The 18,690-nt window shown below is 39.6% G+C and overlaps 2 protein-coding genes across 7 annotated transcripts in view; one reads left to right on the top strand and one right to left on the bottom strand.

The window, feature by feature from the left end:
* mkrn4 (makorin, ring finger protein, 4) overlaps window positions 1-1,693 on the top strand; it is a 35,312-nt gene extending 33,619 nt beyond the window's left edge. For 3 of the 4 annotated variants that reach the window (XM_063065604.1, XM_063065605.1, XM_063065606.1), the window contains one exon: window positions 1,045-1,693. In XM_063065604.1, the coding sequence (XP_062921674.1) occupies window positions 1,045-1,209 (165 nt within the window). In that variant the 3' untranslated portion in view covers window positions 1,210-1,693. The remainder of the gene's footprint in view (window positions 1-1,044) is intronic. The other variant, XM_063065601.1, reaches the window with a different exon arrangement.
* fance (FA complementation group E) overlaps window positions 1-18,690 on the bottom strand; it is a 37,189-nt gene that overhangs the window by 8,669 nt on the left and 9,830 nt on the right. For 2 of the 3 annotated variants that reach the window (XM_063065598.1, XM_063065599.1), the window contains exons 3-10: window positions 17,890-18,523; window positions 14,880-14,924; window positions 12,816-12,869; window positions 11,530-11,673; window positions 9,178-9,301; window positions 8,124-8,199; window positions 5,342-5,408; window positions 4,625-4,750 (exon numbers count right to left, since the gene is read on the bottom strand). In XM_063065598.1, the coding sequence (XP_062921668.1) occupies window positions 4,625-4,750; window positions 5,342-5,408; window positions 8,124-8,199; window positions 9,178-9,301; window positions 11,530-11,673; window positions 12,816-12,869; window positions 14,880-14,924; window positions 17,890-18,523 (1,270 nt within the window). Of the gene's footprint in view, window positions 1-4,624; window positions 4,751-5,341; window positions 5,409-8,123; window positions 8,200-9,177; window positions 9,302-11,529; window positions 11,674-12,815; window positions 12,870-14,879; window positions 14,925-17,889; window positions 18,524-18,690 lie in introns of those variants that run through there. The other variant, XM_063065600.1, reaches the window with a different exon arrangement.

The raw sequence follows: 18,690 nt of genomic DNA, 5'->3' as shown, positions 1-18,690 counted from the left end.
TCAGCCCTGCGCATCGGTTTGGAGGAAGTTTAGGACATTCCTCCTTATAAAATTGCTTCAACCACTTGCTTCAGGTCCATCACAACATTTAAAGTTAGGACTTTGACTTGACCATTCCAAAACACAAATAGTCTTTTTAAACCATTCTGTTGTTGATTTACTCTTGTCTTTTGAAACATTGTCTTGTTGCTTTAATGAATTTCTATGAAGCTTCAGGTGATGGACCGCTACCCTGACATTCTCCTGTAAAATGTCTGGATATCCAGGCTATCCAGGCCCTGAGGCAGGAAAGCAGGTCCAAACCACGATGCTTCACAGTTGGGATGAGGTTTTGAGGTTGGTATGCAGTACCCTTTCTCCTCCAAACATAGGCGGGAGGAGAAGAGAAGCAGCGCGATGCGCGTGCGCAGCTCTCCGATGAAAAATGATATCATATCTGTTAAATAGGGGCCGTGGACAATTCTGATTTGATGAAGATGGACGTGAAAGAACAGAGGAACATCTGGAAAAATTTCTGAAACACTCGTTCACTGCTGTCGTTACTGCGCGGTGGGGAATCTTTCGGAGGGTAGGCCTCAAAATCCCCAGCTTTGCCTGCTGTTGGCAACCGAGAAGGAGGTCAAATCATTTGGATAGTGATGGCGCTCAGTACTCGGTGTCGGAGAGCTGATCAGAGCGCAGTTTTCGGATGACTCAGAGTCGGACCGTGGTCGGGTATGGCAGAGAGTGTTTTTCTCCTTATCTCCGCCTGCGTGAGATGTGGGACATTTGAGAGACTTTGAATTTTACTGTGCTCATGGACTTCTTCATCAAGTTATGGTATTGTCGCACTGTTGTAACTATATGTTATAATTATGTGGTTTTGTCAGTTTTTTCAGTCTTGCTCTGTCCTGTGTTTTGTGATATCACACCGGAGGAAATATTGTATCATTTCTTAATGCATACATTACTAAATGACAATAAAAGAGGACTGCATGTCTTCATAATCTAAAAAAAATGTGCATATCTGCCAAAAAGTTTAACTTTTGTCTTATCTGTCCACAGAACATCATCTCAGAAGCGTTGAAGAACACCCAGGTGGTCTTGAGATGTGCAGCAATTTTTTTTTGCGAACAGTGGTTTCCTCCGTGCTGTCCTTCCATGAATACCATTCTTGTTCAGTGTTTTTCTTACAGTAGACACATGAACAGAGACTTCAGCAAGTCCTAGAGATTTCTGCAGGCCTTCTGCTGCACCCTTGGGTGCCTTTGCACTTCCTCCAGCATTGCACGTTGTGCTCTTGGTGTGATCTTTGCAGGATGCCCTCTCCTAGGGAGAGCAGCAACAGTACTGAATTTCCTCCATTTAGACAATTTCCCGTACTGTGGACTGATGAACACTCAGGTCTTTGGAAATGCTTTTGTAACCTTTTCCATTTTCATGCATCTCTACAATTATTCTTCTCAGCTCCTCTGTAAGTTGTTTTGATCGAGGCATGGTGCACATAAACAATCTTTCTTAAGAAGAGCAGGCTCTATCAGTAACCTGACTTTAGGTGTCTTTTTTTTTGTATAGCGCAGGGCACCTCTACTATCCCGCACCTACAATCTCATCTCAATGATTGGAATACCTGACTCCAAATAGCTTTTGTAGATGGCATTACCCCAGTGTTCACATACTTCTCCCAACAAATACATGTAATATTGAATCATTTTTCTCAATAAATAAATGAACAAGTATAGTATTTTTTGTGTTATTTATTTATTTGGGTTCTCTTTATCTGGTTTTAGGACTTGTGTGAAGATCTGATCACATTTTAGGTCATATTTATGCAGAAATAAAGAAAATTCTATAGGGTGCACAAACTTTCTAGTACCACTGTAGATAGCAAATGGCTGGCCCAGTTGGCTTTGGCTTCACTTTGTGTATGTTTTTTCCTTCTGTTGTTTGCGAGATAACACTGGATATTCTGTGATAACTGTAAATAATGTATGTCGTTTAGCTCCTCCACGAATATTCGTTCAAGTTGTATTATAATAGGCATACTGATGAAACTAGTGCTACATGCATAAGACAGAGGAGCAGAATTAGGACATTCTGCCACCATTCCATCATGGTTGATCCAACATCCCTCTCAACCCCAATCTCCTGCCTTCTCCCCATAACCTTTGACCCTCTGGTTAATCATGAATATATCAATCTCTGCCTTAAATACTGTTTGTGGCAAATAATTCCACACGTTCACCACCCTCTGGTGAAATTTAATAGACAATAGACAACAGGTGCAGGAGTAGGCCATTCGGCCCTTCAAGCCAGCACTGCCATTCATGTGATCATGGCTGATCATCCACTATCAGTATCCAGTTATCCCATAACCTTTGATTCCACTGTCTTTAGGAGCTCTATCCATCTCTTTTTTGAAAGCATCCAGAGACTTGGCCTCTACAGCCTTCTGGGGCAGAGCATTCCATATATTCACCACTCTCTGGGTGAAAAAGTTTTTCCTCAACTCCATTCTAAATGGCCTACCCCTAATTCTTAAAGTGTGGCCTCTGGTTCTGGACTCACCCATCAGCGGGAACATGCTTCCTGCCTGCAGGGTGTCCAATTCCTTAATAATCTTATATGTTTCAATAAGATCCCCTCTCAGCCTTCTAAATTCTAGAGTATACAAGCCCTCATTTTATCCTCATCTCTGTTCTATATGGACATCCTTCTTATCAGAGGTTGTGCCCTTTGGTCCTAGACTCCCCCACTAAAAGAAGCATCCTCTCCATATCCACTCTTTCTAGACCTTTCAATATCCGATAGGTTTCAATGAGATCCCCCTCCATTCTTCCAATCTCCAGTGAGTACAGATCCAGGGCCATCTAGCGCTCCTCATATGTTAACTCTTCCATTCGTGAGATCATTCTCATGAACCTCCTCCAGACCCTCAAGAATGCAATGCATCTACCCACACGCAGCATCAAAAGATTCTTTCAGGTAGTCATGGCTGTCAAATTCAATGATCATGTACAGCTGTAAAACATGGATCCTCTGCACCCAGCAAAGACCAGTATGCAAGTTCATGTATAGCTCTGTCAAGTGTACTGGAATGGCACAGCCCAGGCTGTGCGCATGTTACAGCTAAGTGAAAAACAGAAGCAGGATTCTGCTGACCATCAGCCTGGGCACTCTCCCTCCAGCGAATCAAATACAGCCTCTCCCTCCAACGAATCAAAAACAGCCTCTCCCTCCAACTAATTAAATACAGCCCATACCCTCAGCACTTAACCTACAATCTTATATCCACTGTCATACAGCAACAAGCAAACTAATTCATGCAAATACACTAATTTAAATGGTAAACTCTATTCTGAAATATCTATTATTTAACATATTTAATACTATCAACATGAAACAGATGTCATTCCTGCTTAGATCCATGCAGCAACTAATAGCCAATCGGAAAAGTGTTAGCATGCGATTATTATTAAGTTTTTCAAATACTTAAACAAACTGGATTATCAAAAAGGCAATTTATGCACTCAATCTGTATAATAATTTTATCCAAGTGTTTAAGCCCATTGTTACAACATTAAGATATCATTCTATACAAACCAATTTAATTCTATTGTTAATAAAGTGTATTAACACAGGAGGCTAAATTTTGTAGAATTTTTTATGTCAAAGTTCTCCTTGCATTTAGCAGCATTATTTTGGGAATTGACAGTGATTTTAAACTTTGCCTTCAGTGCTGCCTCAAAAGTAAATAATGGAAATATAATGCCTTTTTTATTATCAAAGTTTAAGTTGGACCCCTGCTGTTTACCCCCAACCAGCCATGGAATTATCTCAATGTACTGTATTGCAATTAATCAATGATAGATGTACACTTGGGGTCTTTGCTATTTTATACCTGCACTAGAGTTGGCTGGATATACTAGGTCAGATTGAGCTTATTCTGCAGACCTACAAGATCAATTCAGCTGGATCCCCAGCTGGATACCCAACAGGTGGCGTCCGATGGCTATTTGATAAAGTTTTTGAACTGTTTCAAATCATCTGTGATAGGCATAGACATTTAATTCCAGTTCAAATAGATTAAAATACCTAACATATCTTTAAAATTGTAAATAATACATTTACTTAAAATACACCTTTCACATACTACTTTTATCAAGGGAAAGAGATTCAAAAACTAGAGGGCTAAGGTGAGAGAAAAAATATTTAAAGGAGGCCTGAGGGGCAACTTCTTCACACACGGGTGATGTGTATATGGAATGAGCTTCCAGAGCAACATTTAAAAAAATATTTGTTCAGGTGCAAGGATAGGAAAGGTTTATGGGGATATGGGCCAATGATGGAGAAAATGGGACTGGCTTATATGGACACCTTGGTCAGCATGGACTAATTGGGCTGAAGGGCACATTTCTGTGCTGTACATCTCTATAACTCCACTAGAAATTAGTATCAACAACAATCAAATACATTTAGGCTCACAAATACCCTTCCTGTGTCTAGTTCCACTTCTGGCACCAAAGGTTGGAAAATAAGGACTGAACTACTTGAATCCAGGTGCACGCCCCTCTGTATTCACACAGTTCAACTGAAGAGTTAAGATCTGAATCCACTTCTCCTCAATGTCCAGAATAATACTCACAGAGGTTGGGTACTTTGTAAGTGTAGCTAGGATCACCTTGGCATATTTTACCGATTTCTTGAATCTCTCAGCTTGTTGGCTTAACTTTTCAATAAATTGCTCAAACAGTTCAGATGTTAGTTCTACCTGTCAAGAAAAAAAATATTGTAAGCATTGAAAAAGCAAAGTTATGACTAACATTCCTACCTCAATCAACACCATGAAAACATATGACTCAGTCATTTATCAATATTATTTGTCAAAAAAATGTATTGTGAAACTAATTATCAGATCTGTTACACAGAAAGGGTGATTACATTAAAAATACAGAATGGATTTGTAAAGCCATTGTTTAAATAATGTGGGGTTTTATCACTCATCTGTTTTCCTGTACTGTCAAACAAGATTAGTACATTTCTGTAAAGAACTAATTCCTGAAATAAAGGTCAGTTTTATACTTTTAGTTAATATTTCTCTTCACCTTTTCCCTTGAAGGTGTACAGTGTCAAAGTGCAAATGGCCTCTGGCACCTTGCCCAAGAACTATTCAACGATAATAATAAAACTGATTGAATCACAAGTAGATGGTATTTTCACAATGGCAAACAAAATCTGATCCAAGTTGATGATGCCTTTCATATCCAGGCCAACTGTTAGTTGGGATGTTGAAAATATTTGCATAGTAGAACCATTAGAGTGCTTTATGGTGTTCCTGACTTGCGACTACTTTATTGATTACCTTTCTCTCAAGCAACATGTGGACCACGGAAAGTACTTCTTCACTCCATGTTACCAAGAGGATATGTCTGTAAGTACAAACGTATATCACAATAATTACCATGAATGGGCAACGCAGTTAACAGAAAATTCTAACTGATACTCCTATTTATAACATGCTGTAACTACTGTTGAATTTTATTCAATTTCCCCTTTCACTATGGCCTTCTGCAGATTGCATTATTATTGTTCCTGTGCCAGCATCTTAATATTATTTGGAGTCTCCACAACCTTCCATGTTGAATAAAGGTAGCAAGTAATAATTTGTGGAGACAGGAGAGGCTGTAGATGCTGGAAACCTAGAGCAACACACAAGTGGAGGAAAAGGGTGGACCAAAAGTCGGCCGGTGATATGGATCCAAGTGGGGGGGGGGTGAGGGGGAAATGATTGGTAGAAGTGACATAGATCAAATCTAACCACCACCTCTCCCCCAAACACTTTTAAATGGTCTACCTCCCTTTTTTCCCCCAGACTTGATGAAGGGCCTCGACCTGAAATGTCAACTGTTCATTTCCCTTCATAGATGCTGTCTGAGCTGCTGAGTTCCTCCAGGGTGTGTGTGTGTGTGTGTGTGTGTGTGTGTGTGTGTGTGTTCATGTGAGTGATACTTTGCTACAGTGGAAAACAATATATTTTGCTGATGTGAACTGCCCATCAACATGGTCAGTGAGATAAGTATTTATAAAGAGGCTTCCACAAATGCTGCCTTGGAAGTCACTACAAAAGTGCTTTCTACAAATTTTATCTACAAAGTTTATCAATTGAATTCAATTAGAGCCAAATGAAAACCGCTGGAGGTTGCAGAGCCCTGACGCAGAGATAATATTTCTTGGGCAGGAGAACATTTCCAAGTAGGGTAGGGTTGTTAAATCCATCTCTAACAACGATTGTTAAAATCATCTAGAATGACAAATACTAAACATTCACTTTTGCTTTGTTGAAGTTCCTAATAGCAAAACTGTGGGAATTCTTTCTGTAGTGGCGTTTTAAAATTGTTCTGCATGTTGTGCTTCAATCTGTTCCCTCTCAAAGCTAAGAGATAAAACCTGAAGACAAACAAGAGAAAATCTGCAGACTTTGGAAATCCAAGGCAACACACACAAAATGCTGGAGGAACTCAGCAGGCCAGGCAGCATCTGGAAAAAGTATAGTCGACATTTTGGGATGGGACTCTTCATCAAGACTGGGGGAAAAAAGATGAGAAGTTAGAGTGAGAAGGTGGGGGAGGGGTGAAGTAAAGAGCTGGAAAGTAAAGAGGAAAAGGGGGAAATCTGATAGGAGAGGACAGAAGACCATGGAAGAAAGGGAAAAGGGAAGAGCACAAAAGAAAGGTGATGGTCAGCTAAGGAGATAAGGTGAGAGAGGGAAACAGAAATGGGGCGGGGAGCAATTACCAGAAGTTTGAGAAATTGATGTTCATGCCATCAGGTTGGAGACTACCCATATGCAATTTAAGGTGTTGCTCCTCCAACCTGAGTGTTGCCTCATCGCGACAGAAGAGGAGGTCATGGACTGACATGTTGGAATGGGAATGGAAAGTAGAATTAATATGGGTGGCCACCAAGAGGTTCCGCTCTTTTTGGCGGACGAAGTGCAGGTGCTTGACAAAGCAGTCTCCCAATCTATGTCGGGTCTCACTGATATCCAGGAGGCCACACTGGGAGCACCGCGCACAGTATATGACCCGAACAGATTCACTGGTGAAGTGTCACCTCACCTGGAAGGACTATTTGGGGTCCTGAATGGTAGTGAGGGAGGAGATGTAGGGGCACTTGGTCCACTTGCAAGGATAAGGACCAAGAGGGAGATCAGTGGGGAGCAACAAGTGGACAAGGGAGTCACGTATAGAGAGCGATGCCTGTGGAAGGGAGAAAGTAGGGGGAGGGAAAGATGTGATTGGTGGTGGCATCCCATTGGTGATGGGGGAAGTTATGGAGAACTGCATGTTGGACATGGAGACTAGTGGGATAGTAGGTGAGGATATCCCTTGTGGGCTAGCGGGAGGATTGGGGTGAGGGCAGCATTGACGGTGCAGGAAGGAAAAGCCCTTCCTTTGAAGGAAGAAGACATCTCATTAATTCTGGAATGAAAAGCATCATCCTGAAAGCAGATGCAGTGGAAACAGAGGAAATGAGAGAAGGGGATGGCATCTTTACAAGTGACAGAGTGCGAAGAGACATAGTCCCGGTAGTTGTGAGAATCAGTGGATTTATAAAAGATATCAGTAGATAAACTGTCGCCAGAGTTAGAGACAGAGAGACTGAGAAAGGTGAGGGAGATGTCGGAACTGGACAAGGTAAATCTGAGGGCAGGGTAGAAGTTGGAGGCAAAGTTGATGAAGTCAACGAGCTCAATATAAGTGCAGGAAGCAGCTCCGATGTAGCGTGGAAAATTTGGGGAGTGATACTGGTGTAGGCTTGGAACATAGAGTGTCCCACATAGCTCATAAAAAGGCAGGCATTGCTGGGACCCATGCGAATGCCCCTGGCTACACCTTTAGTTGGAAGGAGAAATTATTGAAAACCTGAATGCCTTTAAATGGAGGTGACTAATACTCGTAGTTTGATTCCATTTTTAATACATAATTTTTGTGGTTACCATAAAGATCTTAGTATGTTCACCACTAGACCAAAATGGAATGTTTCAAGTTAAAACTTTAATTTACTAAAAAACATTTTCCTGAGAGAGCATTGCACAAGATAAGCATAAAATGTAAACATCAATTAACAGAAAATAAATCAACCTAAAAGTCACTGTTAAATGGTCTGGTTCAAGGCAATCTTCTGTAAGCCTGCAAATTAGTTCCACCTGAACATTTCCTGTAAAAAAAAATTCAGAAACATTGGATTTCCTGTTATATTGCAAACAATAGCTTTATTGTCATTTTAATAAAATTTGATATATACTGTAAATTTATAGCTCTGGATCAGATGATAGTAACATTTGTTAGAATTAGAGTGTTACATCATGAAAGTATGCAATTAAATATAATGAAATCTCTCATCCTCAGTTAGGCAACTGTCTCAATGTTAGAAAGGCAGGTTCAGACATAGAAAAATTCCACACAGATGAAAAGTTGCTCTAGTAGTTACTTGTATTGATAACACAAGTGTTACTTCTGAAGGGATTCAGTGTGATACAACCTAGAACAAAGCAAGTTCAAATGTCAAAACATAGTGCGCCTCTAACTGCTAGTACAGAAGCAGAATGTCAAACCTTGAAACTACCATTCAGGAGGTTTCATGCGTGTGACTCATCAAATGGTTTTACACAATTATACCTATTAAAGTAAATCAGTGACAGCTTAGTGAAAAAAATTTTTGAAATTGGTATTTAGGGATACTTTGAATAATCTGAGATTTGGAAGAGACTATAGTTCCTAGTCTTGTCAACTACTGGGAGGATATGTCACCTCAACAATTATTCTACACTAGACCTAGACAGGGAACCGATTGCTATAACATTCAATAACTTCACTGCTGTATCACATGCAGCCGTCACATGATAGGTGATATTTTGCATCTAACCATCCCTTCATTCCCATGTTTTGCACAGTGCCTTGTTTCATTATGATAACAAAGCTGCAAAATCATAATCTTGCTCACAACAAACTACTTGTTTTCTCACAACGGGGAGAATTAAAGATAAATGTCAATGTGAGGCAAGAGTAAGCACTAAAATAATGCGTGCATTCGCCAATATTCAGTGTGATTACAGTAAGAAGTATTTTTTTCATTCTTAGTTATTCATTGCTAATTAATAGCTAGCAGTATATCTCACACAAATGCGGACCATACCAATGTCAGGAGTCTGAAGGAGTGGCCCAATCACAGCAGTGCCGGTTGGGCGTGGATATTTCTTGCAAAACAAAGTGATGGCAGCTGTTAGAAATCGTGATGCAGGCTCAGTCAGTGAGAGTACCTATGAATATACACAATCCAAATCTGTTATTGAATTTTCCTTCACTGAAATACCTTCCTCTTCTGAGAAACAAGTCTAAAGTAACTTTACATACCTCCCTTTGACTTCACAACTTCCATCTTTGGGATATGAACTTTCTCCTATCTCAGTTCTAATATTGACTTTTTTCCCCCATTCCTTCGATGTCGCAATGTCAGAACTGTTCTAATGATACCGAGTTCCATGTTGATGCATATTCCGTCTGTGTCAACCAACTCAATATGAAAATTAAAGGTACTATGGTAAGTGCTCTGGGCAGATGGGTCTCATCAGCCTTGGTTGGAAAACTCCAATCTCAAACCTCTGCTGCCTTGCAGCTACACCCATTCATGCTTCAACACTGACTGGCAACTCTTGCAATACCACTGGTGCCAGACTGTATCAGTCTTTGCCGCTCATTTGGGTTCATCAGCTGTGTGGACAGGGGATGACTGCTTGCTCTCCATATTATACTGCCCTGGCTTGTGTATACAACTAAGACGCCACATCCACGGTCGGCCTTGACCACAGAGGGCCCAAGGGCTCAATAATAAACGCAACAAGCAGCAGTTAAGATCAGAACTTTTTTTAAACTGCCACATTAGATCACCCAGTCTTGTGGGATCAGAGATATTTCTTCCATTTCCTTCTTCTACCTTCACTGCTACCTACAACCTGGTGTCTCTTGTTTCCAGTTCTGATGTTGAGTCCCATGCCTGAAATGCTAACTGTTTCTCTTCTCAAAGATGTTGCCTGACCTGCTGAGTTCTTCCAGAATTTTCTGTTTTTATTATTTTTGAAGTTCTGTTTTTTTTAAATTTGGTTCCTAACTTCCCAAATTTTCTCAGATGAACATCATTCTTACATCTAATTGTGATCACAATACTTGTCCCCAATGTCCCCACACCAAGTTTGCCAGGGTCCTCTCTGGGCACAAGAGATTCCCTAACCTGATATGGTTGTCAGAGATTCCAATTGCAGCTGCAATGTAAACTATCTACAGTTTTTCTTTAAAATTACTATATTTTTATTCATCTACTCCTCACTTCAATAGCTTCCTGCAGTAATGTAACTTGGTCAGTTTTCCCTTCCTTCACAGTCTTTACCACATCCATACAAAAGGAAAATAAGTTCCCATCCTCGACTCATAACGCTGTCAAAGATCAACTTCAAGTTTAAAGTAATCTACAGATTATGACACCCGACTCCAGTTAATTTTCTGTTCCCCTGATAGAGCTCAGCGTCTACAGCTTGCACTCCAGCTCAACAAATCTTCCTTTGCACTAATACACATCAACAGAAACTCATGATATGGAACCCTGGCATACAATTAGGCACTCTGCAGCTTTCTATATTTACTGGGTTAAATAATTTCAGAAAATAATCACTGCTCAGAGCTCTCCATTTTATCAACTGTAATTATTCTGTTTTTTCCTGTTTACATCCCCTCCAGACCCATTTTCAGTTTTTTTATATGTCCAAACACAATTCCCTTCTGCCATGCATCACAACTCCTTTTGTCAATTAATTTCCCTTGCCTTCCCTCACACCACAGGTATCCCTTTGGTCTTTTCTTCCCTTTAGGTTCTGGCCCTTGTAATTGCTTAACATCAATTACACCTCCTTCTCCAGGTCTGAGGAAAATACATTGATTTGAAACATTTACTTTTATTTCTACAGAGGCTGCCAGACACACAGAATACTTCTAGCAGTTTCTATTTTGATTTCTAAGAAACTCAGAAGCCTCATGTTTCTGCCTTTACTATATTGAATTTTGAAAGAGCTATATATCATATGCATTAATACATATACAGGAAGGCCAATGTCTGCACCAACAGTTTCAAGAGATGGTAAATTAAAAATTAGATTTTCTTTTAGAGGTGCTTCTGTCCTAACATAACCAGCAGGAGATCAATATGCCGGATCTCCTCATTCCCAAGTAGTAATTTATCTGGTATGCTCCCAAGATCTACAAATCATCCACTAATTTATTGATAAGGACGCTGCTGCAAGCCTATAAAAAGATGGAATTGAACTATTTCACACATTTTGGTCATTATTGAAAAAACAGTCCACGGTGTGCAAAACTGATAGAGGCAGCAAAACTTTGCATTCAAATCTGAATGGCCAAAAAGCACTAGAAGTTAATTATACAGAGGAAGAGATAGAAAAGAAAAAATGTTTCAGTCATGCCACAGAAGTAACCATACCCTTTTCAAGAAGAGTGTCCGAGCAAGCACAGTTGCATTGCTGTAACTGAGATCAGAAGGTAGGGAGATCAGTTTGTTGCAGGCCAGGGGCAGTTGGTGTTCTGAGAGTTCTGGCAGCCTCAGTAATAAACAGAGTTTCTCCAGCTGCAACAAATGCATTGCCCCAGTTATTCAGGAATAAACATTCACAGACCCATTGCTGAAAGGATAAGACCTGCAACATTTTACTTTGTTAAACAAATAACATGATATAGCAATAGAATTGTGGAAACATCTTCAGTTCAGCCAACGGCACACAACGTTAATTCTGGTACTGAATGAGTTTTCATATTTCTGTTGATTTTCTCATATGGTAGTGTAAAAATGTGCAATACAGTAAAAACACCTTCCCCACTTCTTGACAGCTCATAAAATTGAACAATATCTCTATCAGCTTTGTAGTTTGCACATCAATAGCACATGACTCAGCCCTTTAACCAAGAGTACATAGAATATATCAAAAGCCAAATTCATTTTTGTTACAGCAGTATCAAATGGCACATGGCCAACTGGTTAAGGCATTGGATTAGTGACCTGAAGGTCGTGAGTTCGAGCCCCAGCCGAGGCAACGTGTTGTGTCCTTGAGCAAGGCACTTAATCACACATTGCTCCGCGACGACACTGGTGCCAAGCTGTATGGGTCCTAATGCCCTTCCCTTGGACAACATTGGTCTTGTGGAGAGGGGAGACTTGCAGCATGGGCAACTGCTGGTCTTCCATACAACCTTGCCCAGGCCTGCACCCTGGAGAGTGAAGACTTTCCAGGCGCAGATCCATGGTCTCGCAAGACTAACGGATGCCTTTAATTTAATCAAATGGAAAATTAAATCTTGTCTGATTTTAATTTTTTTTAGGGTATTATTACTAGCAGAAATTCCACATGTCCTGTTTGACACTGAAAATAATATTAGGTGAAGAGTGGAATGGGAAAGGTCCATACAAATGGAGATACGTGGCTGCAGGAAGGAAATGATTTCCCCACAAAGCTCACTATTTTACTTCCTCCCCATTTTAGTAAGAAACCTCCAGGTCAAGTCTGCTGTGGCTCTGCAACCGAAGACCAGAGATTCTTCCTTGCAAGTGATAAATGCTGCCTAGGCTATGGAAGCATCTCATGGACAAGTAGAAGCCTCTACCTACCAGAGCTGTCCAAAAAGTGAAGCTTTACCACAATAACACTTGGAAAAATGGAGTGTTACTTTACATGGACAAGCTGAAATGCTTTAAAAAAAATACTCTGACCTTACCTGGCTTGGATTACACTCATTCAGGATATTCAATTCTTCAGGTGTTTCCAACTTCTAAGAACAAAAAAAAAACTATTTATTAAAAGCAAAATATAGACAGAAACTTAAGTTGAAGAACATATCCAGAGTGGGCTGAAATTAAGGTGAAAGCAAAATCAGTTACCATGATTGCAACAGATACAGCTGCAGAAATAAAAACAAATGGAGGCACCCTATACTGATAAGCAAAGAGAAATCTGTTGCAATAGTACATCAATACCTCCTTCCTGAATAACACACTTAATTACAGCGCTTAACTCACATTATTTATCTTATTTCTATCTTCAGGCTGCTACTATTCACACGATCATGGATTTTCCCAGATATTAGGCGAAGCAAAACCAGCCAACATTACATTATTGTTCTGGAATTTGGAATTGGGTCAGCACAGGCACTAACGGACTGGAAAAGCAAGCTGTCAGCTGGTTTAGGAGTGGGTAAGTGGTCTCAGTTCTTGGACAGGCAGCAGCATTTTGAGCTGAGTGTTTTGGTTGGTTGATTCTGATTTTTACAAGTAACGACCCTGTACACTACAGCCACTTATAAAAATAGCACTTACTTAAATATGTTTAACTTGCCTTACTGAAGCTGTTGCGACCAAGTGTTTGTCCTCACAGAAAGCATCAAGCTGGCGTCTGGCACAAACTAAACATGAACGTCACATTTATTTATCTTTCTGGAGCACATGAAGCTGTTGGGAAGTGTGGCTGATGCTCAGACCACCCCATCTTCTCCTTTGCGATGGCCTGCTGCACCATTTTTGAAAAGATTTGGGTAACTAACAAAGACAACATTACTTCTGAGTCAAGGTGAGCATGTTAAGGGCCATAAAAAATGACCAAAGGGTCCTAAATGTTTACCTTTACAAGGAAATTGTGCAATAATTACACAAGCACAGACCCTCAGTGGAACTGAAGGCACATTGATATCAGACCTGTCAACAATGGCACTTGGAGGCTGCAACCAAATCTAAACCTAACTAAGTCCATCATCTCACCTCAACCACCACAGAGCACATGTTCATTGTAACATAATTGTTTTCAGAGAAAAATTACAAATTGTACGAACTTCATTGTTTCTAGGTGTACTTGACTGCCTTGTAACGACTTTCGAGAAAATATTGTAAAGATTAAGAGTCACACAAGTATAACATAGAAATTGCTCACAAATTGGATTGCTCCCACGTGAGTACTCCGCACCTCCAATTTGGCACTGGTCTTCTCAGCAGCTAAGGTACCAGGCAAATATCTGAACAACTTTTAAATGTATGGATCTCCACTTGAATTCTGCATTGTACGATACACTGGAACCCTAAAAATCTGCATGAACTCAATCATTATCCATGCTTCCCCTCTAGACATTGCCTGTGAGAAAGCTACATTCAGACACGTTGTCTATGCGAATGTTAATCCAGGACCACTTCCATAGATCCTTAAAAACCTTTGTGGACACTTGTATAAGCTCTTATAAAGATACAACAGTGCAGCAGTTCGGAGGAAACTATAGAATAAAATTATCATTCAGAATAAACATATAATTTCTGATTCAGTAATAAAGTCTCCTTTTGATCTACCATGAGAAAACACAGAAGGCACTAAATTAGATACAGCCTCTGCAGTCATCTGATGCGCAAACAGCACGTTAGGAGTTCTGCACAGATTGTCACTGTGGCAACTCTGATCAAACAAGGATAATCTAACATAATGATGTTCTCTAAAGAATATTAATGGTGACACTACAGAGAGAGATTTCATTTTCTGAAGAACATCACATTGGTTAACAAACATTAAGCTGCACAGATTGTTGCTGCATGGCGACCTATGAAAAGAGGAGCTATGATTACCAAATAACAAAATTTTCTAGTCAATACTAATCTTGCAAACGAGAATGAAGATACTTTACACTGAGGAGTAAAAGTGCTGGTGAAAATAATGAAATAGAGGAGAAAATAATATTTATTGTATGTAATATGAATAATTTTTATATCAAAATTTTAAATTTGTGTATAAAACTTAGAATACTTACATCTGAGTCTGCTTCAAATATATCTCTCAGCGTGGATAACGAATACTGTTAAAGAGAAATAAGCATATTTAAAAATAGACAGGTTCATATGCAGATGTCAAATTAGCAAGCTTTTCTTTGTCAAATAATCCATCCAATGCACTTCCTTTCTTTAAATGATGCTTTTCAATTTGGTTTTCAGTAGAGATTCTTAATTTAGAATGAATGACTTATTGACAGAAAGAACATGAGCAGTGATGGCAGGGAGCAAAGGTTTTAGATTTATGGACCATTACAGATGAGAGTGAGGGTGCATGAAGTAGAATCCAGGAGACCTTTACTGGAGCAAGACATCACTCCATTTGTAAGGCAAGTCATAGCAATGAGTTCAGCCACTGAGATGCAGTAGGAAAGAAGGTTTGGAGTCCATTAGGAACTGTATTACATGGTATTATTGAAATTGTCTGGAGTCAAGGGAAAGGGATAATTTATTGACATTAAAGGCTGCATAAAAATAGTATTTGCTGTGAAGTATCAGCACATGTTCACAAGAATGAAATAGGCTGGTCAGCCTTTTGAGCCTGTTCCGCTTTTACCTTTCTTGTACCTCAATGTGACCTTCATACTTTACAGAGATATCCATAATGTGCCCTAGTATTCACAATTTTTCTCAGCTTTGCAGAAGGTTAGCCAATGAATACCCACAACCCTCTGATTTGAGAATTCCTAGATTCACTTTTTGAATGAAGAAATTTCTTCTCATTTCAGTCCTTAAGGCTTATTCCAATACTGTGGCAGCATCGTCCCTTTAAGCATTTTGCATGTTTTAGCGAGATCACCCCTTATTTTTCTAAGCAAAGAAGCCATATTATTTCTCCTCATCGAATAACCTCTCCATGGAGGAATTAATCTTTCTTGCCAGTATATCTCCCCTTGGGTGAAAAAACTAAGTTTATTCCCATTATGTTTCACCAAGACCCAAGATCTCATCATACATCAATTGGAGTATGAGAGTAAAGTCTGCAGGATCATTTGCTTTGCTCAGTGGTGCAGTAGTTACAGCTGGTGTCTCACAACTCCAGCAATTCCACTTTTAATCCTGACCCCTCCCCCACCCCCCAGGTGATATCTGTTTGCCTGTGCTCTGGTTCCTTGTCTTATTCCAGACAAGTGATGGTAGGTTCACTGGCCCTTTAATAGCTGGGCAGGTGGATTGGCAAGAGCTGACCACACATAAGGAACAGTTATTGGGAAGTGAGCGGGGAAATGAGGCTGATGTGAATGTGTTGAGAACTGGCATAGAATCAATATGGGAAAATGACCTTTTATATTGTAAGAAAATATTAATATATTTGCTTGGTATGCTTGAAAACAGAAAATCACAGGTCTCTTAGAATACTAGCATCACAGTTTCTCACCATAAAAATAGCCTGTTTTCCTGTTTCCCTTCCAGGATAGACAATCTTTGCAGCCTCTTTGACCTTCTAACACTTAGTGATCCAGCAATCTCTGTCCGTCTTCATTCATGATTGATACAGATTGTGAGTAACAGGGGCCCCAAGTACTGATCTATTCCAGTCAGAAGGACGTCAACCAGAAAGTGTCTCATTTATTCCCATAGTCCACTTTCCCTCTCTGTTAACTGATTGAATATCCAAACACTTGTATTAGGAATAAATGTCTTAGCTCTGCCAATATGCACTGCCTTTTAAAAACATCATGGCTTGCTTCATTGTAATCTCAACTTTGCATTCCTTACCCATTTTCTGAACTAACAGAACCTTCTCGAAGTCTAGGGCATTTTGGAAAGTTACCACTGAATCAGCATCAACTATCTCACCAGCTATTCTCTTCTAACCACTGATGATGAAGGTCCATCAGGGACTTGTCAGCCTACAACTCCAAACATTTGCTCAGAACCAATTCTGTCTTCCTTATTAATTTTTTTTAACCATTCTTAGTTATCAGATTCAGAATGTCAATGTGAGGTTAAATAGAAGAATTGTTCAAAGGTAAATTTTTCAACCCACCCACCAAAGGAAAAGAAAAATATTACCCTGTTTCATGACAATAGATGGAACCCTAAGCCCAAGCCAGAAAGAGAGCAGAGGCAAGTTCAGAGAAAGAAGAATCTGAGGCATCAAGATGTTCTAACTTACAGGGTAAGTAATGATGAAGACAGGGATTCAATCAGCAGAAGTGCTCAGACTGAAAGAAATCTGTGCTACGGACTCAGATGACACAGCATAAGGCAGAATATGAAACCTCTCACTTGCTCAAAGAACACTAGAGCATAGGAATTATTAGCTAGAACATGCAAATGACCTCTCTTCTCTGGAACAGTGCCATTTATATTCTCCTAAACAGAGAGAATGGGTCCTCCTTTAGTAGCTCGTTAAAAAGTGAATCTGTTAGTAACACAATGCTCTACCAGACTTCAGTAAGGCATCACTTGATGTACTCACACCTTCAGGTAGACTGAATCACTGCACCAAAACAATACCAAGGTAACTGAGAAGGGAAGGAACTCAGCTAGAACTGTTTGACTTGCCCATCTTTCGTCTCTGCATCACAACTCTTTTACGGTTCCTTCCTATTAGAGTACTAACTTTAGTTTGTCAAGGAGAATCGTACACATTTCTCTACACTTCGGAATGTCAATTCCAGTATTTAATAAACTAATTTTATTAATACCAGAGTAATTATATACAGACCAATGAAGTTTTAACCTAAACTGCAAGAGTGAATATAATTGGTAAATGTCTGTAATTTCACAGCAGGCTCCCAGTATTAACCCACGTAAGTGCCAGCTACTGCAGGAAATTTGCATTCAAACCTGCAAGTATTGAATTTGCTGAGAAATTTAATTTGTTAATCAATCAGTATGCTTCAATCCTGCACTCTTTTTCCAAGCAAGTTCAACCTTGTGGATGTGAATCAAACAAGCAAGAAGTGAATGTGAGCAGCAGCCTCCATTCAATAAAATATGGATTAATGGCTTCAGTCAAATATGAATACATTTTATTCATACCTTTATATGTTCAGGCAGGTCAACGTTTTGCTCTGTTTTCAGAAAGGTTTTCTGTTCTACCTCATCAATGTCCATTTTGTTTTGTGCGTGTGTAGGAGTAAGATCCGTGCATGCAGTTCCATCCTGGTTCTCACTGGCAATAAAAGGTTCCACACAGACAACGTCCTCTGCTCGTTTTATTTTCTTTGTTACATTTTGCTCATCATCTTCCAAAAGTGATCCATCTTTTACAACGCTTTTCCGTTTTTTAGAGTTCTGTGTTAATGCGGCAATGTCTTCTGTACCTTCAGATGATTTATCATTGCTGACATTTTGTTGACTGCAATACCAACCCAACCTTTTATCAGCAATTGAAGAACCTTCAGAATTTCCAACTAGTTCTTGACAGAGATATTTCAATTGTCTCTGAAAACTGTTTGAATGTGAATTAGACTTCAAATAACAAAGTCTACCTTCTAAGTCCTGCTCCAAGATGTCAATTAATTTCTGTATCCAAAGATCAGTATCCAAGTTTTTCTTTAACTCTGAGATGAGATGATGCAGACAGTCTTTAGGCACATAGCTACTGGCCAGGTGAAGAAAAGATAAGAGGTTTCTTCTGACCAGTACTGGTAAAAGGTAAAATAATGGCTTTCTAAAGGATGGAAAAATGATACGATGAGTAAACAGTTGATAGCATACTGCTTTCACAATTTTTCTCGCATATATTGTATTCCAAAGTGAATTGTGGCTAGTATCACACTTCTGCAGGGACAGTGGAAATCTAGAGCATCACATTCATCACAAATTATTTGTATTGCA

This window comes from Mobula hypostoma, chromosome 13 (genome assembly GCF_963921235.1).
Source record: "Mobula hypostoma chromosome 13, sMobHyp1.1, whole genome shotgun sequence".
Lineage (NCBI taxonomy): Eukaryota > Metazoa > Chordata > Chondrichthyes > Myliobatiformes > Myliobatidae > Mobula > Mobula hypostoma.
This window is presented reverse-complemented; position numbering and strand designations above follow the sequence as displayed.